The sequence below is a fragment of the Natrix helvetica genome (genome assembly GCF_964273705.1).
Source record: "Natrix helvetica genome assembly, chromosome: Z".
Lineage (NCBI taxonomy): Eukaryota > Metazoa > Chordata > Lepidosauria > Squamata > Natricidae > Natrix > Natrix helvetica.
Genome location: NC_138554.1, coordinates 20,384,898 through 20,408,249, shown reverse-complemented (window position 1 = coordinate 20,408,249; position 23,352 = coordinate 20,384,898). Strand labels below are relative to the sequence as shown.

Genomic DNA, 23,352 nt, shown 5'->3' with positions numbered 1-23,352 from the left:
CGCTTGCACCCCTAACCCTTTAGGAAAAAAACCCCAGGGGTGTTCAAACTTGACAGCTTTAAGACTTGTGGACTTCAACTCCCAGAATTCCTCCTCTCGCTCTTCATCTTGATGATGTGTGGACAGGCGAGGAGAGGGAGCTGGAACCGGTTCTAAACGGCACTGTAGATTTGTGGAACCTCTTCTATAGAAGAGCTTAGAACTGGCAGGAACCCACCCCTGGTGTGCACACACACGCGACCCCCACACATGCATGTGCAACCCCCCTCGGACATGCGCTCCACCTCCCCCTCACCCATTTTTTGCTTCCAGGAGGTGCAGGAGGCTTTCCAGACCCAAAATGGGGCACAGGGGGCCCTCGCACTGTGCCCCTGTGCACAGTTTTGACTTCCAGGTTGGTGCAGGAGGGCAAAAACGGGGTTCCAGAGCCAAAAGGGGGCAGGGGGCCGTGAGGCCTCAAAATGTAATGCACGCCCCCCATGTGCATGCTCCCGGTCCCCATGCATGCACAGCTGAAGACCAGCTCACCGGCGGAAGGCATGCGCACATGTGTGGTGGAGCTGGGCTGGGGCGACGGCTAGCGTGCCCACAGAGAAGGCTCATTGTGCCACCTGTGGCACACGTGCCAAAGGTTCGCCATCATGGCCCTGTGACAAGCAAAATTTATGGGGAATCTAGATTCACTTAACAACCGGGTTACTCATTTAACACCAGCTGTGACTCAGTTAACAACAGTGCACAAGAAAAGTTGTAAAATGAAGCAAAACGCACTTAACAAATGTCTCGCTTGGCAACAGAAATTTGGGGCTCAGTTGTAAATTGAGGACTACTGTCATTACCTGATTGTGATTTGGGTGCCTGGAAAACTGGCAGATGTTTATGCAGCTGGCAGCATCCGAGAGTCACGTTCTTGCCATCTGCAGCCTTCGCAGCTGGTTTCCAAGAAGCAAAATCAATGGAGAAGCCAGCAGAAAGTTGCAAGGCACCATCACACAATGTCTCGCTTAACATCGTAAAAGATTGTAAAATTGAGTGTTGTCATGTGATACTTCACTTAACAAACATGCCACTTAACAAACAATTTCCCTTTCCTAATTATGGTCGTAAGTTGAGGGCTAGCTGTAAAGTCTTAAATTTTGGGGGGAGAAATTGGATTGTCTGTTGGGATTCCTCTAATTAAGAACCATGATAGTACAATGGCTAGAATGTGGTACTGCAGGCTACTTCTGCTGACTGTCGACTGTCAGCAGTTTGGCAGTTCGATCCTGACCGGATCAAAGTGGTCTCAACCTTCCATCCTTCCAAGGTTAGTAAAATGAGGAGCCAGATTGTTGGGGGCAATATACTGACTCTATAAACTGCTTAGAGAGGGCTGTAAAGTGGTACATAAGTCTGCTATTGCTAATTATAGGGGTGAAGTAGAGGAAGCAGAATTGGCATCCTTTCAATCAACTTTGTAATGCTTTAATAGCTGTTAGACTCATCATGCAAAGAAGGGAAACCCGCAGCGAGGTGTGTTTGCTGCTTAACACCAAACACTAAGAATGCAAGAGGAGAGACAACATATGTAGAGTGTTACTTACAAGGGTGAGAATGCCCTACATCAGAATTAGAGATGGTTGAAGATAAGAAAAAAAATTGTAGTAAAGTCCCTGCAATTCAGTATATAGATTGAGCCCTGGCTTTGTAAGAAAAGTGTTTGCTTGTCTTTCCTGATAAGTTTACAAATCAATAAAATTGATCTAAAGCTTGTCCCACATAATAATACAGTGAAGCTGTGATTCGTCAGCATCTTGGAATCTGACTCATTGTTGAATGCAGCAATTTCAAAATATCTGTTATTTCAGCTTCACAGTGTTGTTTTGTTACAACTCCATGTACTGCATTTAGTGCAGTTGTAACTTCTGGATCATCTCAAAAGAGCATGTCTGACTAATGGACCCAATAAAAGCAGGCATCTTCAAGAACTTTAAAATCCCAAAAGCAAAACTTAATTGAGTACATCATTTTGGCACAGAAGAAAGCAAAACCAACTCTAAATTTTCCCACACATCTCTGTATAGTTAAAGATGGGTTTCATCCCCACCTCCCATGGAATGTGCCATATTGTTCAATTAGGAACCAGTATTTTGTTTTGATAACAGTCCACATCCTGGCAGACACTTGCAGAAGTGTCCTTAGGTCTCACGGTTGGAGATTGTAGCCTCCACATTCCATCTCACTCTTCCCTCCCCACAGTTCTTTGGCAAGTTAAAAAGCAATAATAGTCACAGGAACCGTAAGCATTTTTCAATCTCGACAAATACAGTCCTCAAATTGCAATCATTCAGCGATTGTTATAATGACACTGAAAAAAGTGACATGACCAGCCCTCAATCTTACAATCTTTGCAGCACTCCCGCTAACACATCATCAAAGTTCAGATTCTTGGCAGTTAACATGGTTGCAGCTTCATTAGGTCATGTAATTGCCAATTGCAATCTTCCCAGCCAGCCTCTGGCAAACAAGGTCGATGGGAGAAGCTAGGCTTGTTTAATGACCATATGATTCACTTAACAGTGATATACTTAACAATTGGGGCAAAAAAGGTTGTGAAATCAGGTGCAGCTGCCTTAATAATTGCCTCGCTTAGCAATGGAAATTCTACTTCTAATTGTGGTCGTAAGTCAAGGATTGCCTGTAGACCATAGACGATCCGAGTGGCTGTGAGGACATAGATTACTATCCCAAAGGCATCTTGGTCCTTGTAGATTTGTAGCTGATGATCTGTAACAGGGTTGTCCTAGTTCCAGTTTCCATCAGCTGTTTAAGCCCAGAAGAACTCTTAAGTTATGAACAGAATAGAATAACAGAAGGGACCTTGGAGGTCTTCTAGTATAACCCCCTGCTTAGGCAGGAAATCCTAACCCTTTTCAGATGAATGGTTATCCAATCTCTTCTTTAAAACTTCCAGTTTTGGAGCATTTACAACTTCAGAGCAACTCTTCATCAAAACTACAAGTTATCCTTGATTTACAAGCATTTGTTCAGCGAATGAAGTTACAACAACCCTGAAAAACTGATATGATCGATTTTCACACTTACGACCATTCCAGCATCCCCACTGTCACATGATCAAAATTCAGGCGCTTGGCGACTTCCGGTTCCGGCGGCTAGGGCGACAGGCAAGCCTTTGCCTGCTCCCGCTCTCCCGGTGGGCTTCCCCCGTTTCTGGGGGGGCACAGGACGCCCCGGAGAGGTGTCCTGCCGAGGGAACGGCTCGCGGAGGGTCCTGGCGTCGGCGTCGGCTGGCGGGGGCTCCTCCGCTTCGTTCTAGGCACCGGGGAGCAGTATCGGAGGGCGCCCGTGTGCGCGCGCCTCGCCCCATGCCGATCGGAGAACGCGCTATTGAACGAAGCAGCGGCAATGTGGTGAGAGGCTGCCCTTCTCCATTCCCTCTATCTTAAATTTATGGACCTTTCAGCATCTTTTTAAGAAAAAAAGTTAAACTTTCGGACTTTTGCCAGAGGTGCGGCTAGAGGGAGGGGGATTTCCCCCCCTCCCTTGGACAAGCGGCTTGAGAAGATTTTGCTTTCGCCCTCAGGGGAAGGAGGAGGGGGGAGAGCCAATTAATGATGCCTCACCCTCATAAAAGTGACTTTCATTGGACTTAGCTCCAGAATCTATGGGTGAACTGAGAACTTTTTGAATTTTTAAAACTTTATTATGCCTCTGAGCCCAAAGCTGGCAGGGCAAGATGGCACACTTCCGTTGTCTTCATGAACTGTGAAACCTGACTCCACCTTTAAAATTCAGGCTTCCGGTCTTTGTCTCCGAGCCACCCAGAGGAATCTTTTGTGGATTGTTCTTCTTTGAACTCTTTGGGGAAAAAATTTTCATCTACTGCTAGACTGACCAAAGAAATCCCCATCTGTTTGGATCCTCTGCCTTCTGGATTCGCCTGCCTGCTCTACTTCTCCAGCTGCCCAGGCTCTATTTTGACAGACTTCCTTGCTTTAAAAACCATGCCTCCAAAAAGACCACCTCCTGGAAAGCCTGGATTTGCTACTTCTGCCCCAACGTCTGCAACGTCTAGCCCAGCTACACAGTCAAAGATAACAGAACTGATGCAACCCAAGACTACAGAGATAGACTTTCAACAAATGCTTCAACAAATTCTACAGGGCCAGGAGGAAATTAAGAAACAGTTAAGGGAAATGAAAGATGAAATTAAACAGAACCAAGCCCAAATCTTTAAGAACTCACAGAGACTGGACCTTGTGGAGGGTGGGGTGGCGGAGGCGAGGGGGGGGGTAGAGGCTTTACAGAAGGGGAACAAAGAACTTGATATCCAACAAATGAAAATAGAGTTTGAGAGAATGTCCTTTTATCTTAGATTTCAAAATGTAATAGAAGCAGATGGGGAAAACATAAGGGACATTATGACTAATATTTTAGCTGAATACATACACAAAGATAAACAGCAGATGGATTGGGAGATAGACCTAGCTTATAGAGTGAATTCAGCATATGCCAGAACACATAATGTACCCAGGGAGGTTCACATTAAATTTCTTAGGAAAACCACAAGAGATGAAATTCTGGGTGTGCAAAGGGGGCAAACATTGACATACTGTGATAGGGAGATAACCATTCTAAAGCAGATTCCCCAAAAAATTAGGGAAAAAAGGAAAAATTATTCGCAATTGGCGAATAAATTATACCAGAAGGGGGTGTGGTTTAGATGGTTGATGCCTGAAGGTATGCTAATATTCTGGGAGGAGACAAGAATCAGAATTAATACACCCATAGAGGCACAGGCCTTTATGGAAAAAAACAAAGCCAACCTAGAAAAAACAGAAGATACTACAACGGTCATACAGGACACGGGAGGGGCCGGAGCTCTGCCAGCGGGGGGTGAAGGGGCAACACCAAGAAAACTCAGATCACAAAAATAAATAAGGAAATCACAATGTTATAAACAGACCGAAAGTAAATATGAATTTATAACTAGACTATATATTATAATTATATAAATTGATTGAAAATTATTTTTTCTAGAATTAAGATGCTGACTTTTTATGATTATGTATTAAGATTTGATATTTTGATGTAATCTAGGAGTTTGGAGGGAGGGGGCGTCTGCCACATTTGCAACTGCCAAAATTTGTAATTCCACCTACCCCTTTTCCACATAAATGTTTTTAAAAAAACCAATAAAACTTTTTGAAAAAAAAAAAAAAATTCAGGCGCTTGGCAACTGGCATGTATTTATGATGATTGCTGTGTCCCATGATCACATGATCACCATTTGTGACCTTCCCAGCCAGTTCCCAACAAGCAAAGTCAATGGGGGAAGCCAGATTTGCTTAATGACTGAATGATTCACTTAACAACTGTGGCGAGAAAGGCCATGAAATGGGGGCAAAATTCATTTAACAAATGTCTCTCTTAATAACAGAAATTTGGGGCTCAATTGTCGTTGTAAATCGAGGACTACCTGTAATTCCCAGAGCTGCTGTTACTAATTAGTCCAGATGTCTATTGACAATTAATTATATTGAGTGAGTGAGATTTCATTGGAACTGGATTTGTCCCATTCACATACCCACAGCTGGCAAGTACTAGTTGGGTGGACATCAGGTGCTTTATTCAGCAGTGGGTTTCAAAAATGTTAGCCAGGGGTTCTCTGCCCGGTTGCTTGGTGGGCGTGGCCATGATGGGTGTGGCAGGGACGTGTTTTGCCTTCCCTATGCTCTGGAGGCTTTCCTCGAGCCTCCAGGAAGGTGAAAACGGCCTCCCCATGCTCTGGACGCCTTCTGGCGGGCAGAAACGGGCCTGTTTTCGGCCTTCCCGAACTTCCAGTAGCCCATTTTTCACCCTCCCCGAGCCTCCACACATACCGTGCACTTACCTGCATCCAAAACGGGCCTCATGGTGACTCCTGGGAGGGGTGGGGCAGGGTGGGCAGGGCCAGCCAGGAGTGGGATTTGAGGGCTCTCCGAACTGCACAGAATCTTAGCTTGCTACTTTCCCAAGCTGAGTTTGAACCCTGTTTGTTTCAGGGCATGTTTACTGTGTATTTATTTGTAGCTAGGAGGATGGTGGCTATTTCCAAGCAGGTTCCCTTTTTGTTTTTGTATCTCCTACCTTCTACCACTCTAGTTTTGAGGAAGTGAGAGTAAAGGCTAATAGTGGAATAGGGAAGGAAGTAAAATGGATACCTTTTATCTTAAGAGAAGGGTTCCCCCTTAGAGCAATAGGAATTCAGATGGTGTAACTTCCCCATTGAAGAACATTCTCACAATGCACCGGCTTCTGGGCTCTTCCACCAAGTAGAGCTAAGTGCTGCCATCCGGTACAAGAGTTGGTAGGAAACTAGGCTGGCTTAAAGAAGCGTTGACTGCATTTCCGGTTCCAAGGGGAGAGAATTTAATTCTTGCATACAGCTTGTCTGCCTGGAATCCACACTGTACATCGGACATTAATACAATTGAGCGAATCCAGAAGTATTTCACAAGAAGAGTACTCCACTCCTCTGCTCATAATACAATACCTTATGCCACCAGGCTCGAAATTTTGGCCTTGGACAATCTGGATATCTGCGGTCGGACCTAAGCATAGTACACAAGATTTCCTGCTACATTGTCTTACCTGTCAACAACTTCTTCAGCTTCAACCTCAACAATACACGGGCAAATAATAGATGCAAACTCAAGATAAACCGCTCCAAACTCGATTGCAGAAAATACGACTTCAGCAACAGAGTGGTCAATGCCCGGAATGCTCTACCGGACTCCGTTGTTACATCCTCAAACCCTCACAGCTTCAACCTTAAACTGTCTACCGTGGACCTCACCCCATTACTAAGCGCGCATAAGTGCACCAGCATGCCTTCTGTCCCTGCCCTACTGTTCCCATGTATTATATTTATAAATAAACTTATATAAATATATATAACTATATATATAAATAAACTTCTGGGATGAGATCTTGGGTGTCGGCCCATTTGATAAACCAGAGCATGAAGGCAAAAACTATATACAATGGTTCTTAACTATTTAACAATCTTAAATAGTTTCAAGATGGCTATTTTTTTAAAAAGAGAATTTTGCATGTCTGACTGTGCCACATCTCTTCCTCCACCTTATACAGGTAGTTCCCGAATTATGACTAGAATGGAGCCCAAACTTTCTGTCGCTGCAGTTCTTAAATTAGCAGCATGGTTATTAAGTGAATCTGGCTTCCCCATGGACTTTCCCTGTTAGAAAGACACAAAAAGTGATCACATGACCTTGGGATATTGCAACCGTCATAAACATGAGTCAGTTGCCAAGTGGCTGAATTTTGATCATGTGATCATGGGGATGCAGCAATGGTTCTAAGTGTAAAAAACGGTCATAAGTCACTGTTTTTGTGTAACTTTGATCATCAAATGAACTGTGGTAAGTCGAGGACTACCTGTGCTAAGGTACTAAGTACTTAAATACTTACTGTAGTAAGAGACACAGATGGAAGATCCATTTCCACCTAAGTGTCTTTTCACTGGGAGGCCCATTCTTCAGCCTCTCTCTGTGGGAAAGTGAGTCTTCTCCTTCCCATCTCCTGCCATTCATAACAAGTGGGAAAGCCATTCTTAACACAGTGGGAGGATCCTGACTCCCTCACTGCCTAAAGATGAACAGCCTTAAAAGTTATTGGTCAGGAATCAGGAAGAAGATGCCCACAGAAACTCTGGGGATGGGAGTGGGGGAACCGTCCCCCTCTCTAATATTAGCCTGGAACTATTTGCTGCAGACTAAAATAGAAAAATGGCACTTTTGACAATAAAAGGGGAAGACAGCCGTTGCTTTGGGCTGAGATTGGGTTAAAGATGACATCGAATGGTTATGTCTTGGTCATGTGAAGGAGCCCGTTTGTTGAGAAAATAGCTGTATGCAGGAAGTTAAAGCTGAGGTTTGGTACATCTTAACAGAATAACAGAATTGGAAGGAACCTTTGAGGTCTTCTAGTCCAACCCTCTGCTTGAGCAGGAGACCCTGTATCATTCTGGATAAATAGCTGTCCAATCTCTTCTTATAAACCTCTAGGGATGGGGCACCCACAGCTTCTGGAGTCAAGCTGTTCCTCTGATTAATTGTTCAATTAATTGATTTTGTTGATTAATTTTGTTACAGGGTCTTTGTCCACTCCAACCTCAACGTTGCTCCTTGGTGTTATCAGGCCATCATCTGTGTACAGCAGCTGAGTTGATTTCTTTGCTGGCTCATTTGATGTATCCAGAAACATAAAACAGTTCTGTTTGCAGTGATGAAGTTGTATTATATGTTTGGAAGTAAATGCGATAGCTGGATACAACATTAAGGCCAAAATAAACTGTATTCAGAGGTGGTATTAAGGCGGTTTGGACCAGTTCACCCAAATCAGTAATGAAAATCGCGGGTGGACCTGCCTACCTGCTCTGGTTTTATGCCGTCCTATTTAGGCACTGGTTTTTTTTTTTTGTTATAAATTTTTTTAAATTTTTTCCATTTTCATAACATATAATTGCATGTATACTATTACATAGCCAACATCATATTGCATTATTAAATGTTTACATCGATTCATCTTACCATCAAGTTCCAAAAACAATTATTGGCTCTTCTGCTCTCCATACACCAGGGGTGTCCAAAGTTGGGAACTTTAAGACTTGTGGACTTCAACTCCCAGAAGAGCTGGCTGGGGAATTCTGGGAGTTGAAGTCTACAAGTCTTAAAGTTGCCAAGTTTGGACACCCCTGCCATACACCATATTTGTACCTTATCCATCACTTTCTTCTCCCTTTCTCCTCCCCCTTCCTACCTCCTTTCTTCCCTCTGTCATCGTTCCCTTCTCTACTTCCCCTTTCTCTCTCCTTCTCCTCTCTCCCCTTTCCACTCCTCCTTTCTCTCTTCCTCTTCCCCCCTTCTCTCCTATGCCTCTCTTCTTCCCTCTCTCTCCTCTATTTCCCACTCTTTTACTTGGTGTATTTCAGCTTCTGAGCAAGCTCCATTTTATGTTGATGGTATTTGTAATTCCTTTTCAATATACATATTTAATTTTAACATGCATTCTCCTCCTTTAACTTTAACTTTAACTTTATTTAATTTATAAACCACACCCTCTCCCCGAAGGGACTCGGGGCGGTGTACAGTCATAATAAAAACACAATATAAATACATATAGATACATATAGATATAGATAGAGGAGGCGACATACAAACTGTACAATAATAATTAAAATTAAAAGCAACATTAAAATCTACCCCTAAAAAACTACCCCAGAATTAAAATGACTGCCAGGAGGATAAGAATGGGACTATAAATGGGCTAGGCCAGCTAATTGGAACAGGTGGGTCTTGAGTTTCTTACGGAAGGAGCGGAGGTCAGTAGTGGTTCTGATATCGGGGGGGGGGGGAGGTCATTCCAGAGGGTTGGGCCCATCACAGAGAAGGCCCTACTCCTGGGTGCCGCCCGTTGGCATTGCTTGGTGGACGGCACCCGGAGGAGTCCCTCCCTGTGAGAGCGAATTGGTCGCAGGGATGTATGGGGTAGGATGCGATCACAAAATAGAACACAAAAGTATACATATATAGTCATTGTACTTTTAAAACCCTCTCCCCACCCCCCAACCTAATTTTGGCTGAGATGTAGACCTGGTTACAATTCCCAGCTATTCTCATCATTTATATAATTATATAATTATATATCCTTACATGCCCCCCCCCCCCCCCGTTAGTGATTCTGTCTTTAAATCTCAATAGTTTCCCATTGTAGGTGTATTTCATGTTCCCTCTCCATTTTCCATATCTTAGAGTAAATTACCCTTAATTGTCTATAAATGGCAATCCTCGCTGTTCAATGTTTATTACAATTCCCTTAGTCTATTATATAGAATAACAGCGGTAAACATCTCACTTTATTCATCATCTTAAACATTCTATATACGTCCATGTTTCATATATTTTAACCCATGCTTAGTTGTCCTTCTATTGTCATATTCAGTCAATTCACAACTCAGTTTAATTATCATGTATAAAAGTGCATCACAAAACTCTGCTTTACAACCTCCCCATATCAGTATCATATTTATTCATATTCCATATATTTTAAACTTTGTTTAATTATCTTTCCCTTATTATATTCAACCAATTTGCAACTCCATTTTATTGTCATATTTAGGAATAAAACTCTTATCTTAGCTTTATATTTTCCCATATAAAAGTTTCTAGTTGTCTGGTTTTTTCCTAGTAAGTCTTTTGTCCCACTTCTCTATTCCTGTCTTCTCCCTTTTCTTTGTTTTGACACATCCATTCAATTTTCCCCAGGTCACCATCAAAAGGATATTTTATATTTATCTTTGTTGGGGCATAATCTTTTCTTATGCCACTAACAACCTCCAAAACCACTTTTGTCTGCTTTTTGTTCCCTTTCGTTGGGACACTTGACCTTTTTACAATTTTCCCTACACCACTGCCAGGACCAATGGAGATTTTGATCTGCTTTTTATTTCCCTCCATTTCTACTACTCCTTGCCCCCCTTCTTCTTTGATTTCTTCTTTAGATATCTGCTTCCCTGGGTTCAGAATTATATTTAGGCTTGATTTTAATGATTTTAATGATTTATGCATATTTTTTATAATTTCGCATAGTTCTTCAAGTTCCCAGCTTTCCATGATGTCTAGTTCCAAAGTTACAGTTAGTTATACAGTTCTTATTTCAGAGTTCTGTTTCACCTTAAATTTATCTACTTCAGCTGCTGTGGGGAAAAGCGATGGGAGCCATCTTGGTCTTTTATTCTTCCTTAATATCCAGTTCCAAAATTGAAGTTAGTTATACAAGCCTTATTTTGATGGTCTGGTCCATTTTAAATTTCAACTACTGTGAGACTGGAAGAGAAGCCGGGGCCATCTTATTTTTTTGCAGAGAAAAAAAAGGACAAAAGAGGGGGGGAACCCTCGCATTTCCCTGTTCTTGACTCTGTAATAATTCTTTCCCTTGTCACCTTCCACTTCCGGTCAGCCGTAGCTGTTCAAAACATATCAATTGGAACAAACTTGCAAACAGCAAGATTCGGGTATGTTTCTCTTTTGCCTCCTACTTTCCAAATTCTGATTTATGACAGTTGGTTAATTAAAACTTTCTGCACAGTCAAGGTTAGGTTATCAGTTGTCGGTGAAAAGAAGTTTTTTTTCTTGTTTTTGGGAGTTGCTTCAAAGCGAAGTAAATCCTTCGGAATGTTTTGTTTCTATTTCAAATCCAAAACCAAATTTAGAGTTTATATTTGAGTGGGTTTGTCACTTCTCTGCTTTCTCCTTTTCTGTCCAAAATTGTTTCAAGCGAAATAGCTTTGGGGGGTGGGGTGTGTGTGTTTGAACCCTCCATTTTCCTTTTCTTTCTTTTGGAGAAAGTCCCAGTCTGACCATCAATATTATTTATGCTCTCAAGATTTCTTTGCCTTTACCAGGTTTGATTTATGGCTGTGGGTTAGATAAATTTTCTTACCGGTCTTTCATCTCTTCCTCACCCTCCTGTTCATTTGCTTAGACAGAAATCAGCATCTTGTCAGCCATATTGCAGGCTGTCACCCCCACTCTGATTCATAAGGCAAATCTCCGACCTGTGAGGGACCTGTTGCCTCCCTCTGGGTCTGGTGAGACGCTGCCCTTCTTTGCCCCCACTCCAGGAGGGTTCTGATCCAAAAAAGGATCACCAGAGTAAGTTTGTCAGACAGAGTTCTCCAGAGCTCTCATTCCCCACATCTGTCCAGCTGGAGAACTTCCTGTCAAATCCCTATTTAGGCATGTTTTTGAGGCCGGGCGCATACACAGAAGGCACGCATGCAGCAAAGTGCATGCACGGAAGGCTGGGTGCATGTACAGAAGGGGCATGTGCGCCCGCTTTACATGCGCAGGCACGTGAAGTGGCCGGGCATACAGGCGGCAAACCAGTGGTAACTAAATGTGTAATCCACTGCAGACCGAATTGCTCCATTCATTGCTTTCAGTGGGGATTTTAATATAAGGGAATTACAACTTGGTCTGGGAGTTTCATTCTATTGCAAATATTCAGATTTTTTTTTACAAATAACTAGGTAAATGCACACAATCTGTCATGAAAACATGGAAACCGGCAGGGTGGGGCTAGCTATTTACTTTGCTTCTTCGTATGGAGCAAGACAAATGAGAAAGTTCTTTCAGAACCTTCAGGAACTTATTTATTTATATATCTAATTAGAATTTACTTTTTTATTATTTGATAAACAGCAGGGATTGGCTCATGGTCAATCATTCCCTGCCTGTTCTATCTCCTCCAAGAAATACAGGACCGAGTTGATTTTCCAACGGTTTTTTTTAATTCTACTTTTATTTTACTCCCAAAAAAGTTAAAATACTAAACACCTCATTTTTTTAAAGAAACAAACAAGAAAGAAACAATAAAACAAGCAAGATACCAAAAAGAATTTTTTTTTTTAAAAAAAAAAGACTAACACACACACATATATTCACATATGGTTCCCCCTAGTTGAATGCTGATAAATATATTGCAATATTAGTTTCCTACCCGTTGCAAAACAGGCCCAAAGAATTTTAAATTACTAATTCTACAGTTTTTGCAGGTTGTCATGTATATACTATGTTAATAGCAAAATAGTTAACAGTACAATAATAATAAAAAAGATAAGTTTAAAATTCCAAAATTGGTTTTTTCAACCCTTTTGAGGGGGTGGGAACAGTAATATGCAGCATTGCTGTTGGAGCTATTAGGAAAAACATTAACTTGTTATTATTAAAATTATCCCACCCCCTCTATTTATTCTCTTCCAGGGTCATTGTGGGAGCCCCCGGCAAGCAGAACTCTACAGGCAAAGTGTACCAGTGTAATTTGAAGAGCCAAGACTGTGAGGAAATTCAACTTGAGGGTAAAATGAAGGATTTTAAATTCTTCGTGGCTATGAGTAAAAGGCCCATTGAAGCATACAATAGTGGAAAAAGGCCACGATTTTCTAAAACGTAGAGAATGCTGTGGTGGCGCAGCGGTTACAATGCAGTACTACAGGCTGACTCTGCCTACAGCCAGGAGTTCGATCCTGACAGGCTCAAGGTTGATTGAGCCTTCCATCCTTATGAGGTAAGTAAAATGAAGACCCAGATTGATGGGGGTACAATATGTTGACTCTGCAAACCGCTTAGAGAGGGCTGTAAAAGCACTGTGAAGAGGTAAATAGCAATAGCATTTAGACATATAGCGCTTCATAGTGCATTACAGCCTGTCTAAGCAGTTTATGGAGTCAGCATATTATCGCCAACAATCTGAGTCCTCATTTTACCGACTTCGGAAGGATGGAAGGCTCAATCAACCTTGAGCCCGTGAGATTTGAACTGCCAAATTGCAGGCAGCCGGCAGCCGGCAGCCGGCAGTCAGCAGAAGTAGTCTGCAGTATTGCATTCCAACCACTATGCCACCACGACTCCTAAAAGTCCTTTAAGTCTACATAAGTCTAAGTGTTATTGCTAGTGCTAAAAGCTGCAGTCATGATTGTAGGATGCCTCTATGTATGTGTGAGGACAGCAAGGGAAGAGAAGAAGGTAGTCAGAGGCTGGGTGCAATATTCTGAACCAGACCTAAAGGATTAATATCTATGGATACAGATAGTCCTCAATTTACAATCATTTGTTTAGTGACTGTTTGAAGTTACAACAGCACTGAAAAAAGTGACTTATGACCTGTCCTTACATTTACAATTGTTGCAGCATTGGTCATGTGGTCAAAATTTGGGCACTTGACAATCAGCATATACTGTATTTGTGGTGGTTGCAGTGTGACGGGTCATATGATTGTCATTTGCAACTTGCCAGCTGGCTTTTGACATGCAAACTCAATGAGGGAGGCCAGATTTGCTTAACAACCATGTGGTTCATTGAACAACCAGGGTGATCCACTTAAGAACCATAGCAAAAAAAAAAAAAGTCATAAAACCAGCGAAAACTCACTGAACCTACCTTGCTTAGCAGGTTCTGATCCCAATTATGGTCACAAGCCGAGGACTACCTGTAAGGAGGAAATTTAGATTATATCTCAAATTAACTAATCGATCTCTTTCTCTCACTCTCTTTTTGCAGAGAACTCTCCAGTACCCCATCTGGGCATGACCCTGGCAAGCAATATGCAAGGAAATAAAATGATTGTGAGTTTGGTCTGGAAGAGAGGATAAATTTGAGCATGGGTTTAAACTGTTCTCTGACAGGCAGAGATAGATCTTTAAAACTGCTTCTCATCCCTGAATCAATGTTGGAAGAAAAGCAGTATTTAAGTGAACATGAATTAAAATGCAGGAAACATTTCTTGCAGACAAGTATTTACTCACCATCCATATATTTTGATCAAACTTGGGCTGGAAATTATTTTGGTGGTTAATTAGTTCTTGTGTTATGAAAAACAAATTATTTTGAGTAGTAAAGAATCTTAAATAACAGTCTCCCCCAAAGAAGGACACCCATAAAGCCTTATGTATCTGATTATGATTATATCATGATTTATTGGTATCTTATTATTTATCACTTGTTGTTTGTACCTTATGATTAATGATTATAACTGATTTATTATCTATGACCTATCACTTTGTTGTTGTCTGTTGTACACAGAGAGTTTATGCATCAGATTGAATGTTCTGTTGTGTTCTGTTTTTTTCTGTCCTGTCCTGTCCTGTCCTGTTCTATTATCAGAACACACAAACCTTGAAACACCCAGACTTTTGAAGTTTACTGTTCTCTCTCATAATCTACTTCAAATCTGATGGACAGATAGACAAACAGATCAAAGAAATATCCAGAGGATTACCTATTTCAGGATTTATAGCAAAAACCAGTGATGGGATATCTGGAAACAATAATCTTACAAATACAATCAGGAATATGATCTATCCAATCCAACCCCTTATCCACAACCTAAGTTATGTGACTAGTACATTCATCATTATCCAAAAAAGATAAAACCATCAATAATTCCTTTCTTGGAATCTGATTCATAACAGAGAGAGCAGCAAGAAACGAGTCTTCCTGCACGCACAAGGAAAACTATGGCAAACAACAACCCCAAATGGGCTGCAAAACTCGCACTGATCAGGTGCTCAAGTAGCGCAGCAACAGTCCAATAGTACATAAGAGAAAGAAGCGATGTAAAAAGTGTCTACTGCCAAATAAAAACACGACAATAATCCAAAATTCCCAAAAGCAGAAATAGACTACCTGTATAATACGTCCCAAGACAATGGATATCCGTATAACGTCATCAAAAAGTTTTATCCATACATCCATCCAAATCCCTAACCATGAGAGGGGTTCCCTATATGAAAAATATCTCTTTGAAGCTTCCACAGTACAATCCTAGGCATCATGATAGCCCATAAAGCAACAAAATCTATCCAGGGCATCTGAAGCAACCCAAAGGCTGGCAGCCAAGGAAGATGTAACAGGAGTCATCTATAAGTGGAAGGACAGTGAAAACTACTATGTGGGGTACAACAGGCAGAAAATTGAGAGAATATGCACGAACATCAACTGATAGTCAGGAGACACAATAAAAATTCCTTAATTTCACAACACACTGACACGTTCAATCCCAATTGCAAATAAGAAACGTAGACATGTTAGACCAAGCCAAATCTACAAATATCAGAGAATTCCTACTTTGGAATTCTTTAATAGGTTCACAACCTTCTTCATCATCCCAAAAGTGCTTTTTCAAGAGGCAACTGGCTTTCTTTGTTTTTCCTGAAGACATTTAGCTTCTCCTCCAAGAAACGTCTTCTGACTAAATTCTGACTCAGAATTGAAGAAGCTTCTTGGAGGAGAAGCGAAACGTCTTCAAGGAAAAACGAAAAAGCCCAGGTGCCTCTTTTAAAAAGCACCTTTGGGACAACCATGACCTGTATGACTGAGCATCTTCAGAGACATCCTTTTCATCCCACACATATTAAGAGAAGCACCAAATGAACAAAAATAATCAGAGAGATTATGCCCACCCAAAAACCAATCAGGGAAGAAACAACACCCCAATCAACACCCCAATCAAAATACCACGTATAAAGAACCAGCAAACTCTACTCCTCCCTGCATGGATGATAGTCTTCAGCTTGGTAACAAAAGGTTTGCAGGAAGGAAAACAAGCTTAGAGAACACCAAGTACTCCCCAAAATCAACATGAACAAACATGAAATCTGATGGCTGCTCTAATCTCACTGAGCATTGGAATAATTAAAACTGTTTCTAAAATGAAAACTGTTAAGAAATTTCCAGAAAACCAAGAATGAGAAATCCAAGCATATTTCTGGGGGCCATGAGATCTAGAGAGAAGGGGTCACACCAGAGAAGGTCTGTTCCATCCATTACATCAGTGTTCTGCTCAGGGCCAAAGGTGGAATAACTCAATTGATTTAGCTAAGGCCTCTCCAACTTGTCAATTTGGTGAGTTGGGTCTGGAATCTCTCCTGGGGTTACAATCAGAGGTGGTATTCAGCAGGTTCTGACCAGTTCTGGAGAACCGGTAGCGGAAATTTTAAGTAATATAATACAATAGCAGAGTTGGAAGGGACCTTGGAGGTCTTCTAGTCCAACCCCCTGCCTAGGCAGGAAACCCTATACCATTTCAGACAAATGGCTATCCAACATCTTCTTAAAGACTTCCAGTGTTGGGGCATTCACAACTTCTGGAGGCAAGTTGTTCCACTAATTAATTGTTCTAACTGTCAGGAAGTTTCTCCTCAGTTCTAAGTTGCTTCTCTCCTTCATAGGTTTCCACCCATTGCTTCTTGTTCTACCCTCAGGTGCCTTGGAGAATAGTTTGATTCCCTCTTCTTTGTGGCAACCCCTGAGATATTGGAACACTGCTATCATGTCTCCCCTAGTCCTTCTTTCTATTAAACTAGACATACCCAGTTCCTGCAACCGTTCTTCATGTGTTGTAGTCTCCAGTCCCCTAATCATCTTTGTTGCTCTTCTCTGCACTCTGTCTAGAGTCTCCACATCTTTTCTACATCAAGGCGACCAAACCCGAATGCAGTATTCCAAGTGTGCCCTTACCAAGGCATTATAAAGTGGTATTAACACTTCACGTGATCTTGATTCTATCCCTCTGTTGATGCAGCCTAGAACTGTGTTGGCTTTTTTTTGCAGCTGCTGCACACTGCTGGCTCATATTTAAATGGTTGTCCACTAGAACTCCAAGATCCCTTTCACAGTTACTACTGTTGAGCACTACCTATACTGTACCTGTACATTTCGTTTTTGTTGCCTAAATGTAGAACCTTTTCATCATTGAATTTCATTTTATTAGATAGTGCCCAATGTTCAAGTTTGTCAAGATCCTTCTGTATCTTTAGCCTATCTTCTGGAGTGTTGGCTATTCCTACCAACTTGGTGCCGTCTGCAAATTTGATGAGCTCTCCATTTATTCTCTCATCCAAATCATTGATGAAGATGTTGAAGAGTACTGGGCCCAAAACAGAGCCTTGGGGTACTCCACTGCACACTTCCCTCCATGTAGATGCAGTTCCATTGAGAACTACACGTTGAGTGCGGTTGGTCAGCCAGTTACGAATCCATCTGGTGGTGATGCTGTCCAACCCACATTCTTCTACTTTATCTAGTAGTAGGTTATGGTCTATCTTATCAAATGCCTTACTGAAGTCCAAGTAAACTATATCGACGGCATTCCTCTGGTCCACTAATTTTGTCACATTATCAAAGAATGCAATAAGATTAGTCTGGCATGATCTGTTTTTGACAAACCCATGTTGGCTTTTGGCTTTACTTTGTTTGCTTCTAGGTATTTGCTAATTCGTTGCTTGATTATCTTTTCCAGAATCTTTCCTGGTATTGAGGTCAGACTGATAGGCCTATAGTTTCCTGGATCTGTTTTTTTCCCCCTTTTTTGAAGATGGGAACCACATTAGCTCTTTTCCAGTCCTCTGGTAGTTCCCCAGTGCTCCAGGATCTCTGAAAGATATAGTTCAGAGAAGTAGCTCGATAAGTAGTTCAGAGTAGTTCGGAGAACTGATAAATACCACTTCTGACTGGCCCTGCCCGCATCTATTCTCTGCCTCATGATCCCATTTGATTAGGAGGGAATGGGGATTTTGTAGTATTCTTCCCCTGGAGTGGGGAGGGAATGGGGATTTTGCAGTAACCTCCTACCAAACGCACAAGCCACACCCTCCAAGTCAAGCCACGCCCTTAGAACTGGTAGTAAAAAAAAATTGAATCCCACCACTGATTACAATCCCCAAAAATATGTGAAATTTAAGGATATGCAGAAGAGCATAGGTCATAGGAGTGGTTCAATGATCTACATTGCTCTTCTGGATCTCTTTTCCGGGAATCCCAACATCCCTTTTGCTTTTTATATGGCCATTAACCTCTGCACTTCTTTGTCTCCAGTTTCCTTAATTTTCTTTTTTTTTTAAATATATATTTATTATTTTTACATTTAAAAACAATGCAATACCGCGGAGTCAGAGTGACCATACATTCACATTATATACAGCTAATTTCAACCGTTAACAGTTAAACTACTTGATACATTGTCTATCCTTCTGTCTAATCACAATATATACATTTGTTCCAGTCTTGTCATCTTGTCTTATACCAATCATAAAATCTATTCCATACCTCAAAATATTCTGATTCCCCTTTATTTTTAAGTTCAAGAGTGAGCCTATCTGCTTCTGCACAGGCCAACACTTTTCTGATTATATCAAGCTCTGATGGTGTATTTTCTTTTTTCCAATGCTGTGCATAAGTTATGCGTGCTGCAGATAGTATATGTATAATTAGATAAAGTGTATCTTTCTTAAACCCCTCCGGTATTATGCCTAGGAGAAAAGTTTCTGGTTTAAACATAATTTGTTCTCCCACCATTTGTTCTAACCACGATTGAATCATTTTCCAATATTTTTTTGCCTCATTGCACGTCCACCACATATGATAGAAAGTGCCTGGTGTTTTTTTACACTTCCAACAGTTTGGGGCCAGATTTTTGAACATCAGTTTCCTTAATTTTCTTGATAACAACAGGAACAGTAAAATGTTCTCTTCTACAGGCATGTAGTCCGGGCATTGAACAACACTGTGACAAAAATCTCTACGTAAGTGGAATCTGCTACCTGTTTGACACCAAACTGCACAACCCCAAAAACATAACAACTGGATATCAAAGTAAGGAGATGCATTATTATTAATATTTTAATTTTAATGGTTAATATGACAGAGTAAAGGAGTTATTAAACACTTGGGGAATATTGAATCGAATCTAGTTTAGTTTCTGTTCAGCTTCACATATGCCCTTATCCGGGGGTCTATTTAATTTTTGGCCAACAGGAATTTCCTCAACAGTCTAGAAATCCCTACTGCCCCCTTTTTCATCTGAGACGTTCTTTCTTTTCTTTCATCCCACAGAGTGCCTGAAAGGAAAAGTGGACCTGGTGTTTCTTTTTGACGGGTCAGCCAGCATGAAAACATCTGAGTTCCTGACTATCAAGCAGTTCATGATTGACGTCATGAAAGAATTGTGGAACAGTTCTGTACATGTAAGATGTTCTTACTGAGTACCATGTACTGGGTGGGTTCTGCATAAGAACCTTGAATTTTTAAGAGGCAGAATTAACTTACTAGCCATGGAAAAAAATCATTCCTTCCTTCCCTCCCTCCTTCCCTCCCTCTCTCCCTCCCTCATTTCTTCCTTCCTTCCTTCCTTCCCTCCTTCCTCTCCAGGGGTGGGATTCAAATTTTTTTACTACCAGTTCTGTGGGAGTGCTTTGTGGGCGTGGCAGGGGAAGGATACTGCAAAATCCCCATTCCCGCCCCACCCCACTAACCTGCTTTCCAGCTCCATTCTCCTGCTCAGAGCAACAGAAGAAGATCAGCAGGGAGGCAGCGGGGGCGGGGTCAGCCTATTTGCCGGTTCTCCCAACTACTCAAAATTTCCGCTACCTGTTCTCCAGAACCTGTCAGAACTGCCTGGATACCATCTCTGTTCCTCTAGTCTCCTCCCTCCCTCCGCTCCTTCTATCCATTCCTCTCCCCCTTCTTTCCTTCCCTCCCTCCTTCCTCTCTTTTCTCTTTCCTTCGAAGAGTATTTCTTTATTCCAGACTGAAAATGTTTAGTATATCAGAGGACATTACCATCAAAAACATTAATTTGATTCTATAAATTCACACAATAGGAGGGAGGGAGGAAGGAAAGGAAGAAAGAAAGGAAGACATTTGATGTTGGGACCTCCCCATTTCTGCTGCAGTGTTGCAGTTGTGGGTCCACAGGTATAAAATGGGTCCAGTGCAGGGTTGGGTGTCTGCTGACATTGCTAGCGGTTCAGCACGCAAATATTTTTGCATATGCGCATGCACACAACATTAGAAAAGGGGGAAAAAATACATTTTTCCAATGAAGATTGTTCTGCGCATGTGCAGAACAGAACATCAAGATGGCGCCGCTGAGCACAGAACCGGTTCGGGTGCGTGTCCGGCCGAGTTACTACCTACTCAGCTGAACTGGTCCGAACCGGTAGGAACCCACCTCTGGTCCAGTGACTCTGATTTTATAAAAGGCAACTTATGAGATTTTGGGGGGGGGGGGGGGAAATAATCCAAAACGACTCTCCCTTCATTAAGGAGACTTCCTTAATTATAATCAGGGCTGGGAAATTCTTCTTATGGTTTTCAAGTTTTTGTGTTGACTCTAGATTAACCTTAATGATTTTCAACAGCACCCTTTCATCTGACCACTTTGGCAATGAGAGATGTGCTGTGTTTTGCAAAAGGCTTCTCCAGCCAGGCCATTAACAGCAGTCTCTCTCTCTCTTTTTCCACCCTTCCAGTTTGCTGCTGTGCAGTTTTCAGAAGATGCCAAACTTGAATTTGATTTTAACGACTATACCAGCAATCCAAATCCTGAAAAGCTCTTGGCCAACGTGATTCATGCCGAGCAAATAACAAACACCTTCAGAGCTATCAAATTTGTGGCGTGAGTAGTTTTCCTTTTGGTGGCAGGAGATTTGGGGTAGGGCGGAAGGGCAGCTTGAGAAGAAATCCAGTCAAGTTGGAGATTTAAAATTGTGTGTCTTTTCTAAAGATTTAGATCACAATTGCATGGAAACATCTGGTGATTAATCAAGCAGGCCATCCAGATCTGGAACGTGCATTGCATTGGAGCTTTGATTGCAGTTTGAAATGACATTTTGCCTAATTCACTCGGCCATGTTGCCCAAATCTCTGGTTAGATTAGTGGGAAGCTGGGTGGCATTCCTGGTTCTGATATTCCCATCAGAATGAAATGGGGACATAAAGCTGAGAAGGAATATGCAGTTTTTCCTATCTAAAACATCTTGCAAGTCACTTATTACTTTTTACTGTCTTAAGAAAATGTTTGGAAAACAAAACGTGGACGTTTCATTCATCCAGCCATGATGAAGTAGAATTACCACAGGTGGCCTGTGGCTTGCCATGTTATCTGATACTAAAGCCATGGTTAAATGGTTTAGCCATGATTATTCCCTCGCTTAGTTTACTGTGTGGTACAAACCAGTTTATAAACAATGCTACAGCATCTAGTTTGGTGATGGGCAGTCCGAATTCTGTGCTGTGGTATGGCAAAAGGTAAATTAGTCCTTGACTTATAGCCACAATTGAGCCCAAAGTTCCTGTTGCTAAGTGAGACAGTGGAAAAGTGAGCTTTGCCCTATTTCATGACCTTTCTAGCCACAATTGTTAAGTGAACCACTGCAGTTGTTAAATTACTGTATTTTTCGGAGTATAAGACACACCTTTCCCCACCTAAAAGAGCGTGGAAATGTTGGTGCCTTATACACCGAATACAGACATTTTTGGCCTCCCAAAGCCCCGCCCCCCCTGCATCCCATTTTTGTGAAAAACGGGCTGAAAAAATGGAGGCTTTTTTGCTTTTCCTCAGCAGCCCTCTGTAGGCTTCAGCAGGGCTGGGGCAAGATAAAAATGCCCCCGTTTTTGTGGGAAATGGGCAGAAAATGGGCCGTTTTTCACAAAAACAGGGGCATTTTTGCCTTCCCTCAGCGCCTTGCTGAAGCCTGCATAGTGCTGCTGGGCGCTGAGGGAAGGCAAAAACTTTTTTTTCTTACTTACCTCTTTGAAATCTTGGTGCGTCTTATACACCGGTGCCTCTTATAGTCCGAAAAATATGGTAGTAATAGGGTTGTTAAGTGAATCTGGCTTCCCCATTGACTTTGCTGGCCAGAAGTTGCCATTACAGAAACTTGGTGGGATGAAACCGACAAATGGAACATACAGCTAGAAGGATTTAAATTATTTAAAAGAAATGGACCAAATAAAAGAGGAGGTGGAGTTGCACTATATATAAGAAATAATTACCTCTCTACAGAAATAGAGCACAACAATGATGAGAAGTATCTTGAATGCATTTGGGTCAATATTAAAGGTTGGGGGGAAATGACATTGCCATAGGTCTATACTACAGGCCACCCAACCAAGCAAAGGAAGTAGATGAACGTTTTGCTAGTCAGATAACTAAGGTATGTAGGAAGCATACCACAATAGTAGTGGGGGATTTTAACTACCCTGACATCAACTGGGAAACAAACTGTTAAAACACAATAACAAAAGTGGAAGATCCAACAGGTTCCTAACAAACCTAGAAGAAAACATTGTTTCCCAAAAAGTAGAGAAGGGAACAAGGGGATCAGCCATATTGGACTTAATTCTCACTAACAGAGAGAAATGATAGAAGGTGTTGAAGCCACAGGAACCCTTGGGGCAAGTGACCATGCAATATTCGAATTCAACATTATGCAAACACAAGTAGTAGAACAAAGTGAAACTAGAGTCTTGGACTTTAAGAGATCTAATTTCAATAAACTTAGAGAGAGCTTGGGAAAAATTCCATGGATGAGAATCCTCAAGGGGAAAACAACTCAAGAAGCGTGGGAAATTTTGAAAAATGAGATTACAAAAGCCCAGTCTAGCACAATACCAATGAAGAAGAAAAATAACAGCTCCCAAAAGAAACCAGCATGGCTGCATAAAGAACTCTCTGACAAATTGAAAGACAAAAAAGATAAGTATAAAAAGTGGAAAGGGGGGGGGGGGGACATAACTAAGGCAGAATAGCAGCAAATACCCTGAGCATGTAAAAATGAAGTGAGGAAAGCTAAGGCTCACAATGAAGAAAAGCTTGTCACAAAAGTAAAAAAATAACAAAAAAGCTTCTTCCTTTAGTAGATCTGGTTGCAGGTCGAGGACTTAACACTTCCAACATGTTAAAAACAAGAAAAAAGTTAAGGAAACAATTGGTCCATTGCTGGGAGAA

General features: G+C 41.6%; 1 protein-coding gene across 1 annotated transcript in view; it reads left to right on the top strand.

The window, feature by feature from the left end:
* Window positions 1–23,352, top strand: part of ITGAL (integrin subunit alpha L) — a 103,188-nt gene that overhangs the window by 38,188 nt on the left and 41,648 nt on the right. The window contains exons 3-7 of the mRNA XM_081931993.1: window positions 12,828–12,922; window positions 14,124–14,188; window positions 19,100–19,214; window positions 19,455–19,585; window positions 20,873–21,018. Coding sequence (XP_081788119.1) covers window positions 12,828–12,922; window positions 14,124–14,188; window positions 19,100–19,214; window positions 19,455–19,585; window positions 20,873–21,018 — 552 coding nt within the window. The remainder of the gene's footprint in view (window positions 1–12,827; window positions 12,923–14,123; window positions 14,189–19,099; window positions 19,215–19,454; window positions 19,586–20,872; window positions 21,019–23,352) is intronic.